Source organism: Scyliorhinus canicula, chromosome 1 (assembly GCF_902713615.1).
Source record: "Scyliorhinus canicula chromosome 1, sScyCan1.1, whole genome shotgun sequence".
NCBI lineage: Eukaryota > Metazoa > Chordata > Chondrichthyes > Carcharhiniformes > Scyliorhinidae > Scyliorhinus > Scyliorhinus canicula.
This window is the reverse complement of record NC_052146.1, coordinates 25,601,537-25,619,059: the sequence shown is the minus strand read 5'-3', so window position 1 is coordinate 25,619,059 and position 17,523 is coordinate 25,601,537. Positions and strand designations below refer to the sequence as shown.

The 17,523-nt window shown below is 49.3% G+C and overlaps 1 protein-coding gene across 1 annotated transcript in view; it reads left to right on the top strand.

The window, feature by feature from the left end:
• The first annotated feature begins 12,836 nt into the window (after positions 1 to 12,836).
• Positions 12,837 to 17,523, top strand: part of pla2g3 (phospholipase A2 group III) — a 67,590-nt gene continuing 62,903 nt past the window's right edge. Inside the window, 1 exon segment of the mRNA XM_038819832.1 lies at positions 12,837 to 13,558. Within this exon segment, the coding sequence (XP_038675760.1) occupies positions 12,898 to 13,558 (661 nt within the window). The 5' untranslated portion in view covers positions 12,837 to 12,897.

Sequence of the window (17,523 nt, the reverse complement as noted above, 5' to 3'; positions counted from 1 at the left end):
GTACAGACTTGGTGGGCCGAATGGCCTCCTTCTCCACTGTAAATTCTGTAAATTCTGTAAAGATCCCCCAGAGGCAGGATGCATCAGCCTGCTAACATACCTGCACATTCCTATTTTCTTGTGATCCTGCCTTCAAACCCTCCTTGACAGGATCTGGAATATTCACTCTCTGGTCACTGCTCAGGACACTTCCCTCCTCAGGACCCCACTGCTGGAGCCAACTTTCATCCATCTGCAGGTTGGTACTCCAAGACTCACCCTTTCTGTTGCATCCCTTATTTCCCCTTTCTCGATTTTTGCCGTTATCATTTTGATCCAGGGACATATATCTTTACGTCAAGCAGCTGAGCGAATGAGCAATTCAGGAAGTTGCAGCATAGTATATGGTGCTGCTATCTTTGGACAACAGAATCAAGACATTGTGGCACCCAAGAGATGGGGTGGGACTCATAGAGTCATAGATGTTTACAGCATGGGAACAGGCCCTTCAGCCCAGCTTGTCCATGCCGCCTAGTTTCTATCACAAAGCTAGTCCCACTTACCCATATTTGGCCCATATCCCTCTATACCCACCCTGTCCATGTAACTGTCTAACTGCTTTTTAAAAGACAAAATCGTATCCACCTCTATCGCTGCCTCTGACAGCCTGTTCCAGATGCTCACTACCCTCCATGTGAAGAAGCTTCCCCTCTGGTCTCTTTTGTATCTCCCCCTCTCACCTATGCCCTCTAGTTCTAGACTCCTCTACCTCTGGGATAAGATGTTGACTGTCTACCTTATCTATGCCGCTCATTATTTTATAGACCTCTATATGTTCACCTCTAAGCATCCTACGCTTCAGAGAAAAAAGTCCCAGCCTATCCAGCCTCTCCTTATAGCTCAGACCATCAAGTCCTGGTACCATCCTCGGAAATCTCTTCTGCACTCTTTCTAGTTTAATAATATCCTACCTATAATAGGGTGACCAGAACTGAACACAGTATTCCATGAGTGGTCTTACTAATGTCTTGTACAAGACATTAGTTCAACAAGACGTCCCAACTCCTGTATTCAATATTCTGACCAATAAAACCTATCATGCTGAATGCCTTCTTCACCACCCTGTCCACCTGCGACTCCACCTTCAAGGAGCTATGAACCTGTACCCCTAGATCTCTTTGTTTGATTGGTTGGCTGGTGGCCAATGAATTGGTCAAAAGCTTGTATTCTGCTCGGTAACAGGTGGTGATTGGATCCTGCCTGAGTGGAATGTTGCTAAGTTTGCAGATGATACAAAGATCGGTAGAGGTGCAGGTAGTATGGAGGAAGCAAGGGGCTGCAGAAGGATTTGGAAACCTGGAAGAGTGGGCAATGAAGTGGAAAATGAAATACAATGTGGACAAATGTGAGGTTATGCACTTTGGAAGGAGGAATTTAGGCAGAGACTATTTTCTAAATGGGGAAATGCTTAGGAAATCAAAAGCACAAAGGGACTTGGGAGTCCTTGTTCATGATTCTCTTCAGGTTAACGTGCAGGTTCAGCCGGCAGTTAAGAAGGCAAATGCAATGTTAGCATTCATGTCAAGAGGGCTAGAATACAAGACCAGGGATGTACTTCTGAGGCTGTATAAGGCTCTGGTCAGACTCCATTTGGAGTTTGTGAGCAGTTTTGGGCCCCATATCTAAGGAAGGATGTGCTGGCCTTGGAAAGGGTCCAGAGGAGGTTCACAAGAATGATCCCTGGAATGCAGAACTTGTCATATGAGGAACGTTTAAGGACTCTGGGTCTGTACTCGTTGGGGTTTAGAAGGATGGGGAGATCTCATTGAAACTTACAGGATATTGCGAGGCCTGGATAGAGTGGACGTGGAGAGGATGTTTCCACTTGTAGGAAAAACTAGAAGCAGAGGAAACCATCTCAGACTAAAGGGACGATCCTTTAAAACACAGATGAGGAGGAGTTTCTTCAGCCAGAGGGTGGTGAATCTGTGGAACTCTTTGCCGCAGAAGGCTGTAAAGGCCAAATCACTGAGTGTCTTTAAGACAGCGATAGATAGGTTTTTGATTAATAAGGGTTATGGGGAGAAGTCAGGAGACTGGGGATGAGAAAATATCAGCTATGATTGAATGGCGGAGCAGACTCGATGGGCCGAGTGGCCTAATTCTACTCCTATGTCTTATGGTCGTGAATAGTGTTCTTATAGGGAACAGATCAGTCCAGAGGAGATTCGTTGAGGAATCTTGTAACTTTGGGGAAGAAGCTGTTCGTATGTCTGGATGTCCGGGTCTTCAGACTTCTGTATCTTCTGCCTGATGGAAGGGTCTGGAAGAAGGCAATGCCTGGGTGGGAGGGGTCTCTGATAATGCTGTCTGCCTTCCTGAGGCAGCGGGAGGTGTAGACAGAATCAATGTGGGGGGGGGGGGCAAGCTTGTGTGATGCGTTGGGCTGAATTCATCACACTCTGCAGTTTCTTGCGATCTTGGATCGAGCAGTTGCCATACCAAGCTGTGATGCAGCCGGATAGGATGCTCTCTATCGCATATCTGTAGATGTTTGTGAGAGTCGATGCAGACAAGCTGAATTTCTTTAGCTTCCGTAAGAAGTAGAGACGTTGTTGGGCTTTCTTGACTGTTGGACCAGGACTGTTGGTGATGGTGACCCCCAGGAACTTAAAGCTATCAACCATCTCTACTTCGGAGCCATTGATGTAGACGGGTGAAGGTGGTGGTGGGGGGGGGGGGGGGGGGGGGGGGGGGGCTGCCATGCTGCGCTTCCTGAAGTCGATGATCAGATCCTTGGTTTTTCCAAAATTTACTGAGAGGTTGATTTTGATACACCATGCAAACAAGTGATCTATATCCCTCTGCAGTCTGATTTGTCGTTGTTTGATATACAACCTATCACAGTCGTATCATCTGCAAACTTATAGATTGAGTTGGAGTTAAATCTTGCCACACAGTCGTGTGTATGGGGAGTACAGTAGAGGACTGAGCACACATCCTTGGGGATGTGTTGAGGACTATTGTGGAGGAGGTGCTGTTGCCTATCCTGACAGATTGTGGTCTGTTGGTGAGGAAGTCAATGATCCAGCAGCACAGGGAGGGGGTCAAGTCCAAGATTGCAGAGTTTGGTTATTAGTCTTGTCGGGATAATGGTTCTGGAAATCTAAATTTTTCTTTCTTTATTCGTTCAAGGGATGTGGCTTCAATGGCTGGGTCAGCATCTGTTGCCCATCCCTAACTACTCTCCATGTCAGAGGGCATTTAAGAGTCAACCACATTGCCGAGGGTCTGGAGTTACATATAGGCCAGACCAGGTGGGGATGACAGATTTTCTTCCCTAAAGGACATTATTGAACCAGGTGGGTTTCCACGACAATCGACAATGATTTCATGATGATCATGAGTTTAATTCCATATTTTTTTATTGAATTCAAATTCCAATTACTACTTCTTCAGACTCGAAAGAGAAAATGCTGTAAAATCTCAACAGGTCTGGCAGCATCTGTAGGGAGAGAAAAGAGCTAACGTTTCGAGTCCAATGACTCTTTGTCAAAGCTTCTTCACTTCTTCAGACTTGTCTCTTCTTTCCTCTCTTTTACCTTTTATATATTGAAAGAACTTTTCCTATTTTCTTTTATATTACGAGCTAGCTTCCACTCATATTTCATCTTCTCCCCCATTATTGATTTTTTAGTTGTCCTCTGCTCGCTTTTAAAGGCTTCCCAATCCTCTGGCTTTTCACTAATCCTTGCCACTTTGTCCGCTTTTTCTTTAGCTTTAATGCTGTCCCTGACTTCCCTCGTCAAGTTACCCTTATTTAATTGTAATACCGTTACATCTGATTGCAGCTTCTCCCTCTCAAACTGCAGGGCAAATTCTATCATATTGTGGCCACTGTTCCCCAAGGTTCCTTCACCTTACGTTCCCTAATCAAGTCTGCCTCATTACACATCACCAAACCCAGAATTGCCTACTCTCTAATGGGCTCTGTCACAAGCTGCTCCGAAACAAATATCTTAGACATTCCACAAATTCCTTTTCTTGGGATCCCAGAAGCCTGTCCATGAATTTCACCCACCGAGATGTGTATCTCTGCATTGGTGGAGGGTGGGGATGGCAGCTGTGATACATCGATGGTGGTGTCTTCAGAGCTCTCCTCCAAGGTGTTCTCTTGGAAGGTCGGTGGGGGGAGGGGGGGGGGTGCACCACGGATGGTCCGGCAGCATCAGGTGGGTATCCTGTGAAAGAATGTGCACATGGTCAATGAGAGGGAAGGACCATTATGTTCTGACATGTACAACTGACTTGCGACAGGTCATCTGGGTGACTTCTCCTGTGGGGACAGAGAGAGGGCATTATGAACCACATTCTTCATGCATCCCCGGGGAGGCTATGGTGGCAGACAGATGTGGGCACCACTACTGGGCATGGGTGGGTTGTGCTGGTGAGTGCCAGGATCTGCAGGGCACAGGTGCTGGGGGGGACTGGGTGGTGCCAGCCGCTGGCTTGTTGTGGGGTGGTGAGGTCAAGGAGTGGCGGGAGGGATGGGTGCCAGGGGGCTGATGCCAACTGACTTATGCGGCACCAGTGGAGGATGCTGAGCTTCGAATGGCACTGGATGGCAGTCCTCCATGTAAAATAGTCCTCGCGCTGACAGCTGTTGCAACTGCCTCCCGGGCGGTGCCACCTGACCTGTGGCTGATCCTCTGACCAACACAGGGAAAAAGGATGTCCCTTTGTGACTCCACCATGTCCAACAGTCAGGCCAAGTCGTCAGCCACGTCGGTTGGTCTCGGTGACATGACTGCGTGCTGTCTGGGGTTTGCTCGGAGGGAGAGGTTTATGAACTGCTCTCCCTTGTTAGCGGGGAGTGGCCAGGCGAGTTGCAATCAGCTGGTGGGACAGCCATTTCTGCAGTGAGGCCTGTGGGGGATCATTACCAGCCCGGATTGATGTTAGATACCGGTCAGGGTCTCACCAGGACAGCCATCAGGAAGCACCGGCAAATCATTCTCATTACTGCTCCTGGTGCTTCTCCATTAGATCGTGCCTGGGATCATTTATGTTCACATAAGTAAGCAGACAGGGGCTCAGTGTACTGTTTCATCTGAAAGACAGTGGCTAGATGGCGGGATTCTCTGTGCGTCGGCAGCACGCCCACACCCGGGGACTTCCCGATGGCGTGGGACTTCCCACAAAGGGAAACCCCATTGGCTGGCTGGCAGGACGGAGAATCCCTGACAATACAACAACACCCTTGATACTGTCGGCCTAGATTCTACGATTCTACCGCAGCTACGATTGGAGACCTAACTCCCCATAGAATTACTGCACCGAAACAGGGCAGTTCAGTCCATTTGGCCTGTGCTCCACATGAGCCTCCTACTAGTCGACTTACCTTCATCACACCTAATAGACAAAGCCTTTTCTGGATCATGTACTTATTCAGCTTCCCTTTAAATGCACGCATTTTCCTCACACAAACCATGTCCTAACTCCTCTTCAATCAGCATTTGCTTCATTATTGTTAATATTCATTATGAATTAGGTCAGAGGTGGACATGCTGTGCCCTGGGGCCACATGCGGCCCATCTGTGTTCTGAGTGTGGCCCATGAGACATTTTGTTGACCGTTGCCCATGTTCCGGGTGTTGCTCGTTTTACTGGAGTGTATTAACACGCCTCCGTTTAAAGGCCGTGTGCTTAACACTGCTATGGCTCTGTGTATGTAATTATGCTCAGGAGTCGCCAGGTGCCGTATTTAGACACCTCACAAGTATATCAAGGTCAGGTTCAAACGAATAAATCTGTACACCGATTAGTAAGTCCAAACGATTGATATTTATTATGACAAATATAATAAATACACATACATACGCTAAAGAGACTAACTTACTTCTAATACTAAACAACTAAAATACTTATCTAGACAGGAACAGTCAAGGTCAGGGAGCAAGGCCTTCGTCCCGTTCTTGGTCTGCAACTCTCAGGTATTTAAAGTTGTCAGGGTCTGGCAAAGTCTGGATCACGTAGCGATCGTTGTAGTGGCACTTACAGTTCGATGGCTGATGGCTCAACGGCTGGTGATGGAACTGGAGTCAGGATGCGATGTATCAGCAAAGCGAAGCCGGAGCGATGAAAAACAGACCATTTCTGCAAACTGCTTGTCCTTGCTAAGACTGTTTTCTCTCTGCAGCCTTAGCAGTTCTCCATTTTTTAGCCCAGTGTCCATCTTAGGTGGCTACACGGGTCGCCACATTCCGCTGATTTCCGTCCGTGTAATTTCTGTTCCCATCAGTCTGACTGAAATGATTTGCATGTAAAGCGAGTGAAGTGAAATGAGTGCTGATTGCTCACAACATTGACTGTGAGAGCCGTGCGCTCCCTCTGTGTCCAAAGTGTAAATACGTATTTTGTTTTCACCATTTGAAGTTGATGACAGTTCTATTAATATATAAATGATTAAGTAAATTCTCTAACGAGTTATGAAATATTCAACATGTATTACATGTATTTTATCTTATTGTGGGGTTACGAATAGTGAACGATGTGACCATCAATTCACACGACACGTAGTTGGAAGTGAACAGTGGTTTTAATGATCTTACAACGGAGCCTGCCTGCGACGCGATGAACTGGCAGGCAGGCTCAGACTGCCAGGCTTTGTACTTCCGGTTAGTGGGAGGAGCCATGGGCAGAACCATGGGTGGAGCCAAGAGTGGAGCCCAGTACAAACTCCTCATCTCCCCCTAGGGGCAGAGCCGCGCAACTGCTCATATACCGAGCTTACACAGACACAGTACATCATATATAATAACAGTGTCAATTACACGGACTGTGATTCACCACATTCATCCCCTGTAAAAATTGAGTCCAGCGGGGGTGATGTATCTACCAATTCCCAATTGCGAATTACAAGTTACAAGTTACAATTTACAGGTTATAAATTACAGGTTAAATCGATCTGGCGGCCGAGTCGTCCTCTGGGATTGACGAAGCACCGGGGTTTCAGCCTCTTCTGGTGGCGGTCGGCGAGGGAACCATGGCGGGCTCCGGGGGTGATTCGGCCAGAGCTTCGTATCCGCCTGGTTCGACTGGTGACGGGGAGCGTCGGAAACCCAATGGTGCGGGGGCGCAGAGCACGGGCAGCGGAACTGCAGGCGTGGGGGCACCGGGTGCGGGGGGTTGGGAGGGGTATAGTGTGAGGGGTATCTCAGCGGCGGTGGTGTCGGAGTTGGATCCTGCAGGTGCCAGGTCCCGGAGGGAAACAGTGTCCTGACGGCCATCAGGGTACTCTATAAATGCGTAGTGTGGGTTTGAATGGAGCAGGAGCACTCTTTCTATGAGTGGGTCAGTCTTGTGAGTCCGGACGTGCTTCCGGAGGAGAACCGGGCCCAGTGTCTTTAACCATGCTGGGAGCGAAAACCCCGTGGTAGCGCCCCTGGAAAAAACAAATACCCGCTCGTGAGGGGTCTGGTTGGTGGGCGTACATAGGAGGGACCTAATAGCGTGGAGCGCGTCGGGGAGGACCTCCTGCCAATGGGAGGTCAGGAGATTCCTGGACCGGAGGGTCAGTAGGACGGTCTTCCAGACCGTCGCGTTCTCCCTCTCCACCTGCCCGTTCCCCCTGGGGTTGTAGCTGGTAGTCCTGCTCGAGGCAATGCCCTTTTCGAGCAGGTACTGACGCAGCTCGTCACTCATAAAGGACGAACCCCTGTCGCTGTGTACGTAGCTGGGGAAACCAAACAGGGTGAAGATACTATGCAGGGCCCTAATGACTGTGTGGGAGGTCATGCCGGGGCACGGGATAGCAAAGGGAAAACTAGAGAACTCGTCGATGACGTTCAGGAAGTACACATTCCTATTGGTCGAGGGGAGTGGCCCTTTGAAATCGATAGCGAGGCGTTCAAAGGGCCGAGAAGCCTTGACCAGGTGGGCCCTGTCTGGTCTACAGAAGTGCGGTTTGCACTCCGCGGAGATTGGGCAATCCCTGGTGATGGCTTTCACCTCCTCTGTGGAGAAAGGCAGATTTCAGGCTTTGACATAGTGGGCGAGCCGGGTGACCCCCGGGTGGCAGAGGTCATCGTGGATAGCTTTCAGGCGGTCGTCTTGCGCGCTGGCGCACGTGCCGCGGGACAGGGCGTTGAGCTTCCCCTGTCGGTACATGATATCGTACTTGTAGGTGGAGAGTTCGATCCTCCACTGTAAGATCTTATCGTTTTTAATCTTGCCCCTTTGAGAGTTGTCGAACATAAAGGCAACCGATCTTTGGTCGGTGATGAGGGTGAACCTCCTACCTGCGAGGTAGTGCCTACAGTGACGTATAGCTTCCATGATGGCTTGTGCTTCCTTTTCGACTGAGGAGTGTCAACGTTCCGAAGCGGAGAGGGTTCGGGAGAAAAAGGCGATTGGTCTCCCTGCCTGATTTAGTGTGGCTGCGAGAGCGACTTCTGAGGCATCGCTCTCCACCTGAAACGGGACGGATTCATCCACCGCCCGCATGGCCGCTTTGGCGATGTCCTCCTTGATGCAGGTGAAGGCCTGGCGAGCCTCATCTGATAGAGGGAAGAGTGTGGCCTTAAATAGTGGGCGGGCTTTGTCCGCATATTGAGGGACCCACTGGGCATAATACGAAAAGAAACCCAGGCACCGTTTGAGGGCCCTGGGACAATGAGGGAGAAGGAGTTCTGAGAGGGGGCGCATACGGTCCGGGTCGGGGCCCAGGACTCCGTTTTCCACGACATAGCCGAGGATGGCGAGCCTGGTCGTGCGGAAAACGCATTTCTCCGTGTTATACGTGAGGTTGAGTTTCTGAGCAGTCTGGAGAAATCGATCGAGGTTAGCGTCGTGGTCCTGCTGATCATAGCCGCAGGTGGTGACGTTATCCAGGTACGGAAACGTGGCCCGCAGCCCGTACTGGTCCACCATTCGGTCCAATGCTTGTTGGAACACCGAGACCCCATTAGTGACGCCAAAGGGAACCCGGAGGAAGTGGAAGAGGCGGCCATCGGCCTCGAATGCCGTGAAGTGGCGGTCTTCTGGGCGGATTGGAAGCTGATGGTATGCAGACTTCAGATCCACCGTGGAAAAGACTTTATAGTGGGCGATCTGATTCACCATGTCTGCAATTCTGGGGAGGGGATACGCATCAAGGAGCGTAAACCGATTAATGGTCGGGCTATAGTCCACTACCATTCGGAATTTTTCCCCGGTCTTGACGACCACCACCTGAGCTCTCCAGGGGTTATTACTGGCATCTATGATCCCCTCACGTAGGAGCCTATGGACCCCGGTTCTGATAAATACCCTGTCCTGCAGGCTGTATCGCCTGCTGCGAGTGGCTACGGGTCTGCAGTCCGGCGTGAGATTGGCAAAGAGTGGAGGGGGGTCGATTTTTAGGGTGGCGATGCTGCAAAAAGTGAGTGGGGGCAAGGGCCCGCCGAAGCTGAGTGTGAGGCTTTTGAGGTTACACTGGAAGTCGAGTCCCAGTAGGAGTGGGGCGCAGAGTTCAGGGAGCACGTACAGCTGGAAGTTTGAGTAGCTAGTCCCCTGGATCGTTAGGGTCGCAATGGTGTGCCCTTGAAGGTGAACAGAGAGTGAGCCCGAAGCAAGGGAGATAGTTTGCCGTGCAGGGAAGATAGGGAGTGAACAGCGTCTTACCAGATCTGGGTGTACGAAGCTCTCGGTGCTCCCGGAGTCGAAGAGGCACGGTGTCCTGTACCCGTTGATTTCAACGGTCATCATGGAGTTGTGGATGTGCTTTGGACGCAACTGGTCCAGTGTCACTGCGCTGAGTTGCGGGTAGTCGGCGGCTCGATCAGCTGTGCTGGAGTGGCCCCGTGATGACTGCCCTCTGAGTTTGTAATCTTCTAGTCGAATTTCTGAGTTGGAAGAAGATGGCCGTCCCTGTGGATCGCACGTGGCAGGCGGTGAGGAAGATGGCACCCAAGATGGCGGCCCCATGAGTCGCACGTGTCATTTGGGGCGGAGTCGGAGTACAGGCCGCAGCATTTCGGGGCCTGCGGGCCTATGGATTATGGAAATGGGTGCTCTGGGCTGCGGGGGAGTTAGAAGAGGAGGCCTGTTTCATCAGGCAGACCCGGGCGCAGTGTCCCTTGCGACCACAGCTGCTGTAGGTCGCGTTACGGGCCGGGCAGTACTGCCGTGGGTGCTGGGGCTGCCGCAAAAGTGGCACACTGGGGCTGCGTGATGGCTGGGTGGCCACGTGGCGCAGGCCTGGGACAGTCGCTGGTCGGGGGCCCAGGATGGGGTTGCTTGGTCCGCGGAGAACGAGGTGAGGCTGCGGAATGAGACTTCCATAGTGGTAGCTAGTTCTACCGTGTCCTCTAAGTTCTGGGCCCCTTTTTCTAACAACCGCTGGCGCACATAATTGAATCTGAGGCCTGCCACGTACACATCCCTTATGGCAAGTTCCATGTGCTGTTCGGCTGATACCGCCTGATAATTACAGTCCCGAGCTAAAATCTTTAACTTCCGCAGGAATTCTTCTAATGACTCCGCGGTGCGCTGGCGGCGGGTTGTAAAAATATGGCGCGCGTAGACCTCGTTGATGGGCCTCACGTACATTCGATCTAGCATGGCTAGGGCCCCCGTATACGAGTTGGTACTGTTTAGTTGAGAAGATATGCGGTGGCTCACCCTTGCGTGCAGTAGACTGAGTTTCTGCTCCTCTGTAGTTCCTGGAGTTCTTGATTCAGACAGGTAGGCCTTAAAACATCTGAGCCAGTGCTGGAAAATTTCTCGTGCCTCTGCAGCCTGCAGGTCTAGTTCTAGTCGGTCAGGTCTGATTCCATAGTTGTTTCTTGAGTTGTTTCTTCGATTTCTTCTTATCGATTTCTTCTTGTTTCCTAAGATCATTAAATTGATGTGACCATCAATTCACACGACACGCAGTTGGAAGTGAACAGTGGTTTTAATGATCTTACAACGGAGCCTGCCTGCGATGCGATGAACTGGCAGGCAGGCTCAGACTGCCAGGCTTTATACTTCCGGTTAGTGGGAGGAGCCATGGGCAGAGCCAAGGGTGGAGCCAAGGGTGGAGCCCAGTACAAACTTCTCATCTCCCCCTAGGGGCAGAGCCGCGCAACTGCTTGTATACCGAGTTTACACAGACACAGTACATCATATATAATAACAGTGTCAATTACACGGACTGTGATTCACCACAGTGAACAAGCCCAATTGGATTGGATTGGATTTTGTTTATTGTCATGTGTACCGAGATACAGTAAAAAGTATTTTTCTGTGAGCAGCTCAAACAGATCATTTAGTACATGAAAATAAAATAAAAATAAAATACATAATAGGGCAACATAGGTACACAATGTAAATACAGTGACGTTTAAGGGGCATGTTGACAAATACATGAATAGGATGGGAATAGAGGGATACGGACCCCGGATGTGCAGATTTTAGTTTAGACGGGCAGCATGGTCGGCACAGGCTTGGAGGGCCGAAGGGCCTGTTCCTGTGCTGTACTTTTCTTTGTTCTTTGTTAAATACATGAACACCGGCATCAGGTGAAGCATAGAGGGGTGTAGTGGTAATGAGGTCAGTCCATAAGAGGGTCGTTTAGGAGTCTGGTGACGGTGGGGAAGAAGCTGTTTTTGAGTCTGTACATGCGTGTTCTCAGACTTCTGTATCTCCTGCCCGATGGAAGAAGTTGGAAGAGTGAGTAAGCCAGGTGGGAGGGGTCTTTGATTCTGCTGCCCACTTTCCCCAGGCAGCGGGAGGTGTCGATGGAGTCAATGGATGGGTGTTAGGTACGTGTGATGGACTGGGCGGTGTTCACGACTCTCTGAAGTTTCTTACGGCCTTGGGCTGAGCAGTTACCATACCAGGCTGTGATGCAGCCCGATAGGATGCTTTCTATGGTGCACCTGTAAAAGTTGGTAAGAGTTGATGTGGACATACTGAATTTTCTTAGTTTCCTGAGGAGGTATAGGTGCTGTTGCGCTTTCTTGATTGTAGCGTCGACGTGGGTGGACCAGGACAGATTGTAGCAATTTGAAGCTGTTAACCATCTCCACCTCGGCCCCGTTGATGCTGACAGGGGTGTGTACAATACTTTGCTTCCTGAAGTCAATGACCAGCTCTTTAGTTTTGCTGGCATTGAGGGATAGATTTCAATTTTGCTGCCCACTGAGATGAATGAGGGCCACTTATGTGGCCCACCCACTGGCCGAGATTGCCCATCACTGAATTAGATACTCTCAATGGGAGAGTTGGGGTACCACAAAGAGAACTGGAGCGAGGGGCTCAATGAATTCTTTCCTCTGTTTTTCTATCAGGTGTTGCATCGTGGTGAAGATTTGTTATCTAATCCCACTATTACCTGAGCCCAAACTGACACCAACACAGATTAAGAATATTGTTGATCAGTGTGAACCATCACAATAATTGCATCACATAGGGCTGAATTTCAATGAAGGCATTTTGTGAGGCGCAATTCTGTTGAAATTTACAACTTTGGACGGCTATCAGGGGAAAAGGATGTGTTTGAGAAATGCCTTTTTTAATATGTGATCAAAACACAGAGCAATTGTGATTAGTTTTCGATCTGATATCAATCTTACATCCCTCACCCACAAAGGTGATGGGGGTGCTGACCCTGAGGTTGTTGCCTCCTCTCGGGGTGGTTCCAGAGCCGGGGACAGCGAGCAGGCTGCCTGGGGAGGGGAAGGTAGGAAAACCCGAGGCAGAGCAGAGGCAGGGCTAAAGTGAAAGACACGCCCTCCTCGTCCGGGAAAACCTCCTCACACACTTTCACTGACAATAAACTTCCACACGTCCCAGCATGGAGCTCAGAGTTAAGGCAGGCATTTAACCATTGTGTCCTCCTGTTTTAAAATTCATCCAGATTTCACTGTCTGGGCGCCTGTGTTTGAACAGGGACATGTTAACAATGATTCTCAGTGGGTGTTTGTTCTGCTTGTTGTATTTTTCCCATATCCAAGGACACATGACATTGCCCAGGGACAGGCTGCTGGGTTTGTCCCACAAGGACAGGTCTCTGTGCCATTTAGTTGCCAGCGGCCCTTCAGCCCGCTCTTTGAGCTTCCTAGCCCACCTCGGAGGTTTCCACAATGGGACGGTCCTCTTCCAGACTACCTGGAGCTGGCAGGGTCACCTGGAGCAGTGCATCACCTGGGAGGAGGAGAGGATCACCCGCGTTTACCTGGCCTTTTGCCTTGAGAAGTGGGTCAGGCCAGGGGCCAAAGGCACCTTCCTGACAGCATGGGACTCCCAGCTGGAGGGGGACATGCAGCACCTGGAGGAATGGGGGCTCAAATGCTCCAGTCCATTCGCCCCAACTGCTGGCTCTGGCCTCTGGGGAAACAGCCCCGCCTCCCCAGGCCGGCTGTACAGGGCTAGGAGGAGTGCTTCACCTCCCCCTGTGGGCAATCTCTACACCGGCACCAAATCCTGGTTCATCCCGGATCCCATCGCCGCTGCTGATCAGCACCCAGGAGCTCGGCGGAGCCGGCGAGGCTGGACCTTACCCGGGACCATTTGGTGCGGGGCTGGAGACTCTGCTGAAAACTTCACTGATTTAGGTAAGAGAAGTCCAGATTACATACCTTTTTAAAAAAAAATCTAAAAGTCACAGAATCAGGAAATCTACCTCATTGAGAAAATCTACCAGTGACTGTTTAGATAAACATGGTGCTATCATAAATTAAAGAAGTGTTGTCTTTATGCAAAAGTTCATTTCAATTTTGTTCAATATCATAACACCAGCAGAAGGTTCAATCATAAACTCCATTGATATTTGCCTTTCATGTAAACCGACTTGGCAAATGGAAGTTGCCAGGGAAGGGAGAGATTAACAGGGAATGACCAAAGTCTGGCCAAGCAGAAAGATTTCATAGAATCATAGAATTTACAGTGCAGAAGGAGGCCATTCAGCCCATCGAGCCTGCACAGGCTCTTGGAAAGAGCGCCCCGTTTAAGCCCATGCCTCCACCCCATCCCCGTAACCCAGTAACCCCACCTAACATTTTTTAATAATAATAATCTTTATTGTCACAAGTAGGCTTACATTAACACTGCAATGAAGTTACTGTGAAAAGCCCCCAGTCGCCACATTCCGGCGCCTGTTCAGGTACACAGAGGGAGAATTCAGAATGTCCAAATTACCTAACAGCACATCTTTTGGGACTTGTGGGAGGAAACCGGAGCACCGGGAGGAAAACCACGTAGACACAGGGAGAACGTGCAGACTCCGCACAGTAACCCAAGCTGGGAATCGAACCGGGGATCCTCGCCCTGTGAAGCAACAGTGCTAACCGCTGGCTACTGTGCCGCCTATATTGGACACTAAGAGGCAATTAAGCATGGCCAATCCACCTAACCTGTACATCTTTGGACAGTGGGGGGAAACCGGAGCACCCGGTGGAAACCCACGCAGACATGGGGAGAAAGTACAACCTCCACACAGACAGTCACGCTAGGCCGGAGTGGAACCAGGGTCCCTGGAGCTGTGAGGCAGCAATGCTAGCCACTGTGCCGCCCAAGTCTTTTAACGAAGCACAGACTGGTTAACGTGTGGAAGAGGTGAGGGATAGCATGGCGCCAATACACCCCTGGTGACGCAGAGAGAGGGAGCTGTAACAAAATATCACTGCAGACTGGAGGGCTCATCAGAAGATATATAAGACCTGAAGGACATCACAGAGATAGGGTGCAGCTAGACCATGACGAAGTGTGATAATGCTGAGTTGTTTAAATGTACTATGTTCCAGGACAGGGGCTAATGTCAGTCAATGATGGAAGATCGAGAGACAATGAACAGTCTACAAGTTGATGTGCTTTGGGCAGCATGGTGGCACAGTGGTTAGCATTGCTGCCTCATGGCGTCGAGGTCCCTGGTTCGATCCTGGCTCTGGGTCACTGTCCGTGTGGAGTTTGCACATTCTCCCCGTGTCTGCGTGCGTTTCGCCCCCCCAACCCAAAGATGCACAGGATAGGTGGATTGGCCACACTAAATTGCCCCTTAATTGGAAAAAAATGAATTGGGTACTCAAACTTATTTTTATTTTTTTAAATTTAGATTAGCCAATTATTTTTTCCAATTAAGCGTGACCAATCCACCTACTCTGCACATTTTTGGGTTGTGGGGGCAAAACCCACACAGACACGGGGAGAACGTGCAAACTCCACACGGACAGTGACCCAGAGCCGGGATCGAACCTGGGACCTCAGCGCCGTGAGGCGGTTGTGCTAACCACTAGGCCACCGTGCTGCCCTACTCAAACTTATTTTTAAAATTGCTAGGCTTTGGATAAGTCAGAGTTTGTGGAGGAAGGGAAAATCTTGGAATAAGCTGGAGGTGACAAATAATGAAAAAGGCCTTCAGGGGAAGGGTGGCACAGAAAGGAACAGGTGGTGTTGGTGATGATCGGATGTGGGGTTTAAAGCTCATTTCAGTATCAGGGATTCACACTGCCTCAGTCTCAGTGAATGGTTGGGAAGGAGGTTGAAATCAGTGCTTGGAGGAGCATGGGTTAATAAAGGACAGCCAGCATAGATACGTTGCAGGCAACTCGTGTCAGAATAATCTGACTGAAATCCTTAACAGAGATGATTGATTGATAAAGGTACTGCAATAGCTGTGTATGGTAGCACAGGGGTTAGCACTGTTTCGTCACAGCGCTAGGGTCCCAGGTTCGATTCCCACTTGGGTCACTGTCTGTGTGGAGTGTGCACATTCTCCCGTGTCTGCGTGGGTTTCCTCCGGGTGCTCCGGTTTCCCCCCACAAGTCCTGAAAGACATGCTGTTAGGCGAATTCGACATTCTGAATTCTCCCTCTGTGTACCTGAACAGGCGCCGGAGTGTGGCAACTAGGGGCTTTTCACAGTAACTTCATTGCACTGTTAATGTAAGCCTACTTATGACACTAATAAAGATAATTATTCTATAAACTTTCACAATGTATTTGATAAAGTACCTCATTACATATTTATTCAGTAAGTGTTTGAGATTAAAGGTGGGTACAAAATTGATGAGGAAATGGGTTCAGATAGCAGTGAATGGAGGAGGGAAGGAAGGGGTCTCTGAGGGCTCATTGTGGTGATCTTTGCTTTTTTCGATTTTTACAAATGATCTGAATTTGGGTACTGCCGCTTTCTGTGCTGTAAGATTCGATGATTTTAAGGGAGCAAAGTTTGGGGCAGCACAGTAGTTAGCACTGCTGCCTCACAGCTCCAGGATCCGGGTTCAATCTGGCCTTGGGTGACTATGTTGAGTTTTCAGTTTCTCCCCGTGTCTGTGTGGATTTCCTCCGGGTGCTCCGATTTCCTCCCACAGTCCAAACATGTGACATGCTAAATTCCCCCTCAGTGTCCAAACGGTTAGGTGGGGTTACTGGGTTCCGAGATAGGGTGGGGTCTAGGTAGGGTGCTCCATCAGAGGGTCGCTACAGACTAGATGGGCTGAATGGCCTTCTGCACTGTAGCAATTCTATGATTATGGCTGGTTTGAAAACTTCCCCTATATTCTGGCTCATTCATAACTTTATATTGAACACATTACAGCAAAACCTCCATTCACTTAGTTACTTTAGTGTATAAAATGTCTAAAGGCAATTATTTAGGTGAGAAAAACATTATTGTATCACTTGCACATGACATCATAGTCACACCAATGATGCACTTTATTTCTGCCTCTTCTCCATCCCCAAACAATCAGAAAATGATCTTGTGAAAAGAATGACCCTTTAATATTAGGACCAGGGAGGAGGAACGTGCAGCTTGAGTTCAGTTTCTTTGACAGACAGACCACCCCGATCATTTAGCAAATTCAACAAAAAAGGCATTTAATTTAGTTCTTAAACTGAAGTGATTACAGATTATAGAAGAAATAATGTTTCACTTTGTGAGCCACACCCTGCCTGATATGGTTTACAATTCATGTGTGGTCCTGCAATGTGATTTGCAGTGGTGACTATATGCAGGAAGTTGAAACAAACACTCTTGTGCATTAAGGAGTTAACTTCTGTGATGTTAACAGACCCTGACTGTCATATCTGGAGATAGTTGTTAGCTCCTCCTGCCTGTTTTTGACAACTACCCTCACTGGGGTAACTAGCCCACAAGACCATCCTTCACAGGTGAGGCTAGACACAGTGTCAGCAAGGTTGTCACAGCCAAGCTGAATGCTGTCTTCACCCAAATTCCACACGCATGCCAGAGCTGGAAGGGGCACACAATCCAGAATTATTTCAGCATTTTCTGTTTTTCACGTTTCCACGATATTTTGTGTTTGTGCTAGATGGGGCACTGGTTGGTGATCAGGAGCGCGAATTATAGAATTTCACAGCATCGGAGAGCATTTAGCATACTGTTCCTTAAAATGCATTGGGTTGGATTTGTTTATTGTCACGTGTACCGAGGTATGGTGAAAAGTATTTTTCTGTGAGCAGCTCAAACTGATCATTAAGTACATGAAAATAAAATAAAATAAAAATAAATACATAATAGAGCAACACAAGGCACACAATGTAACTACATAAACACCGGC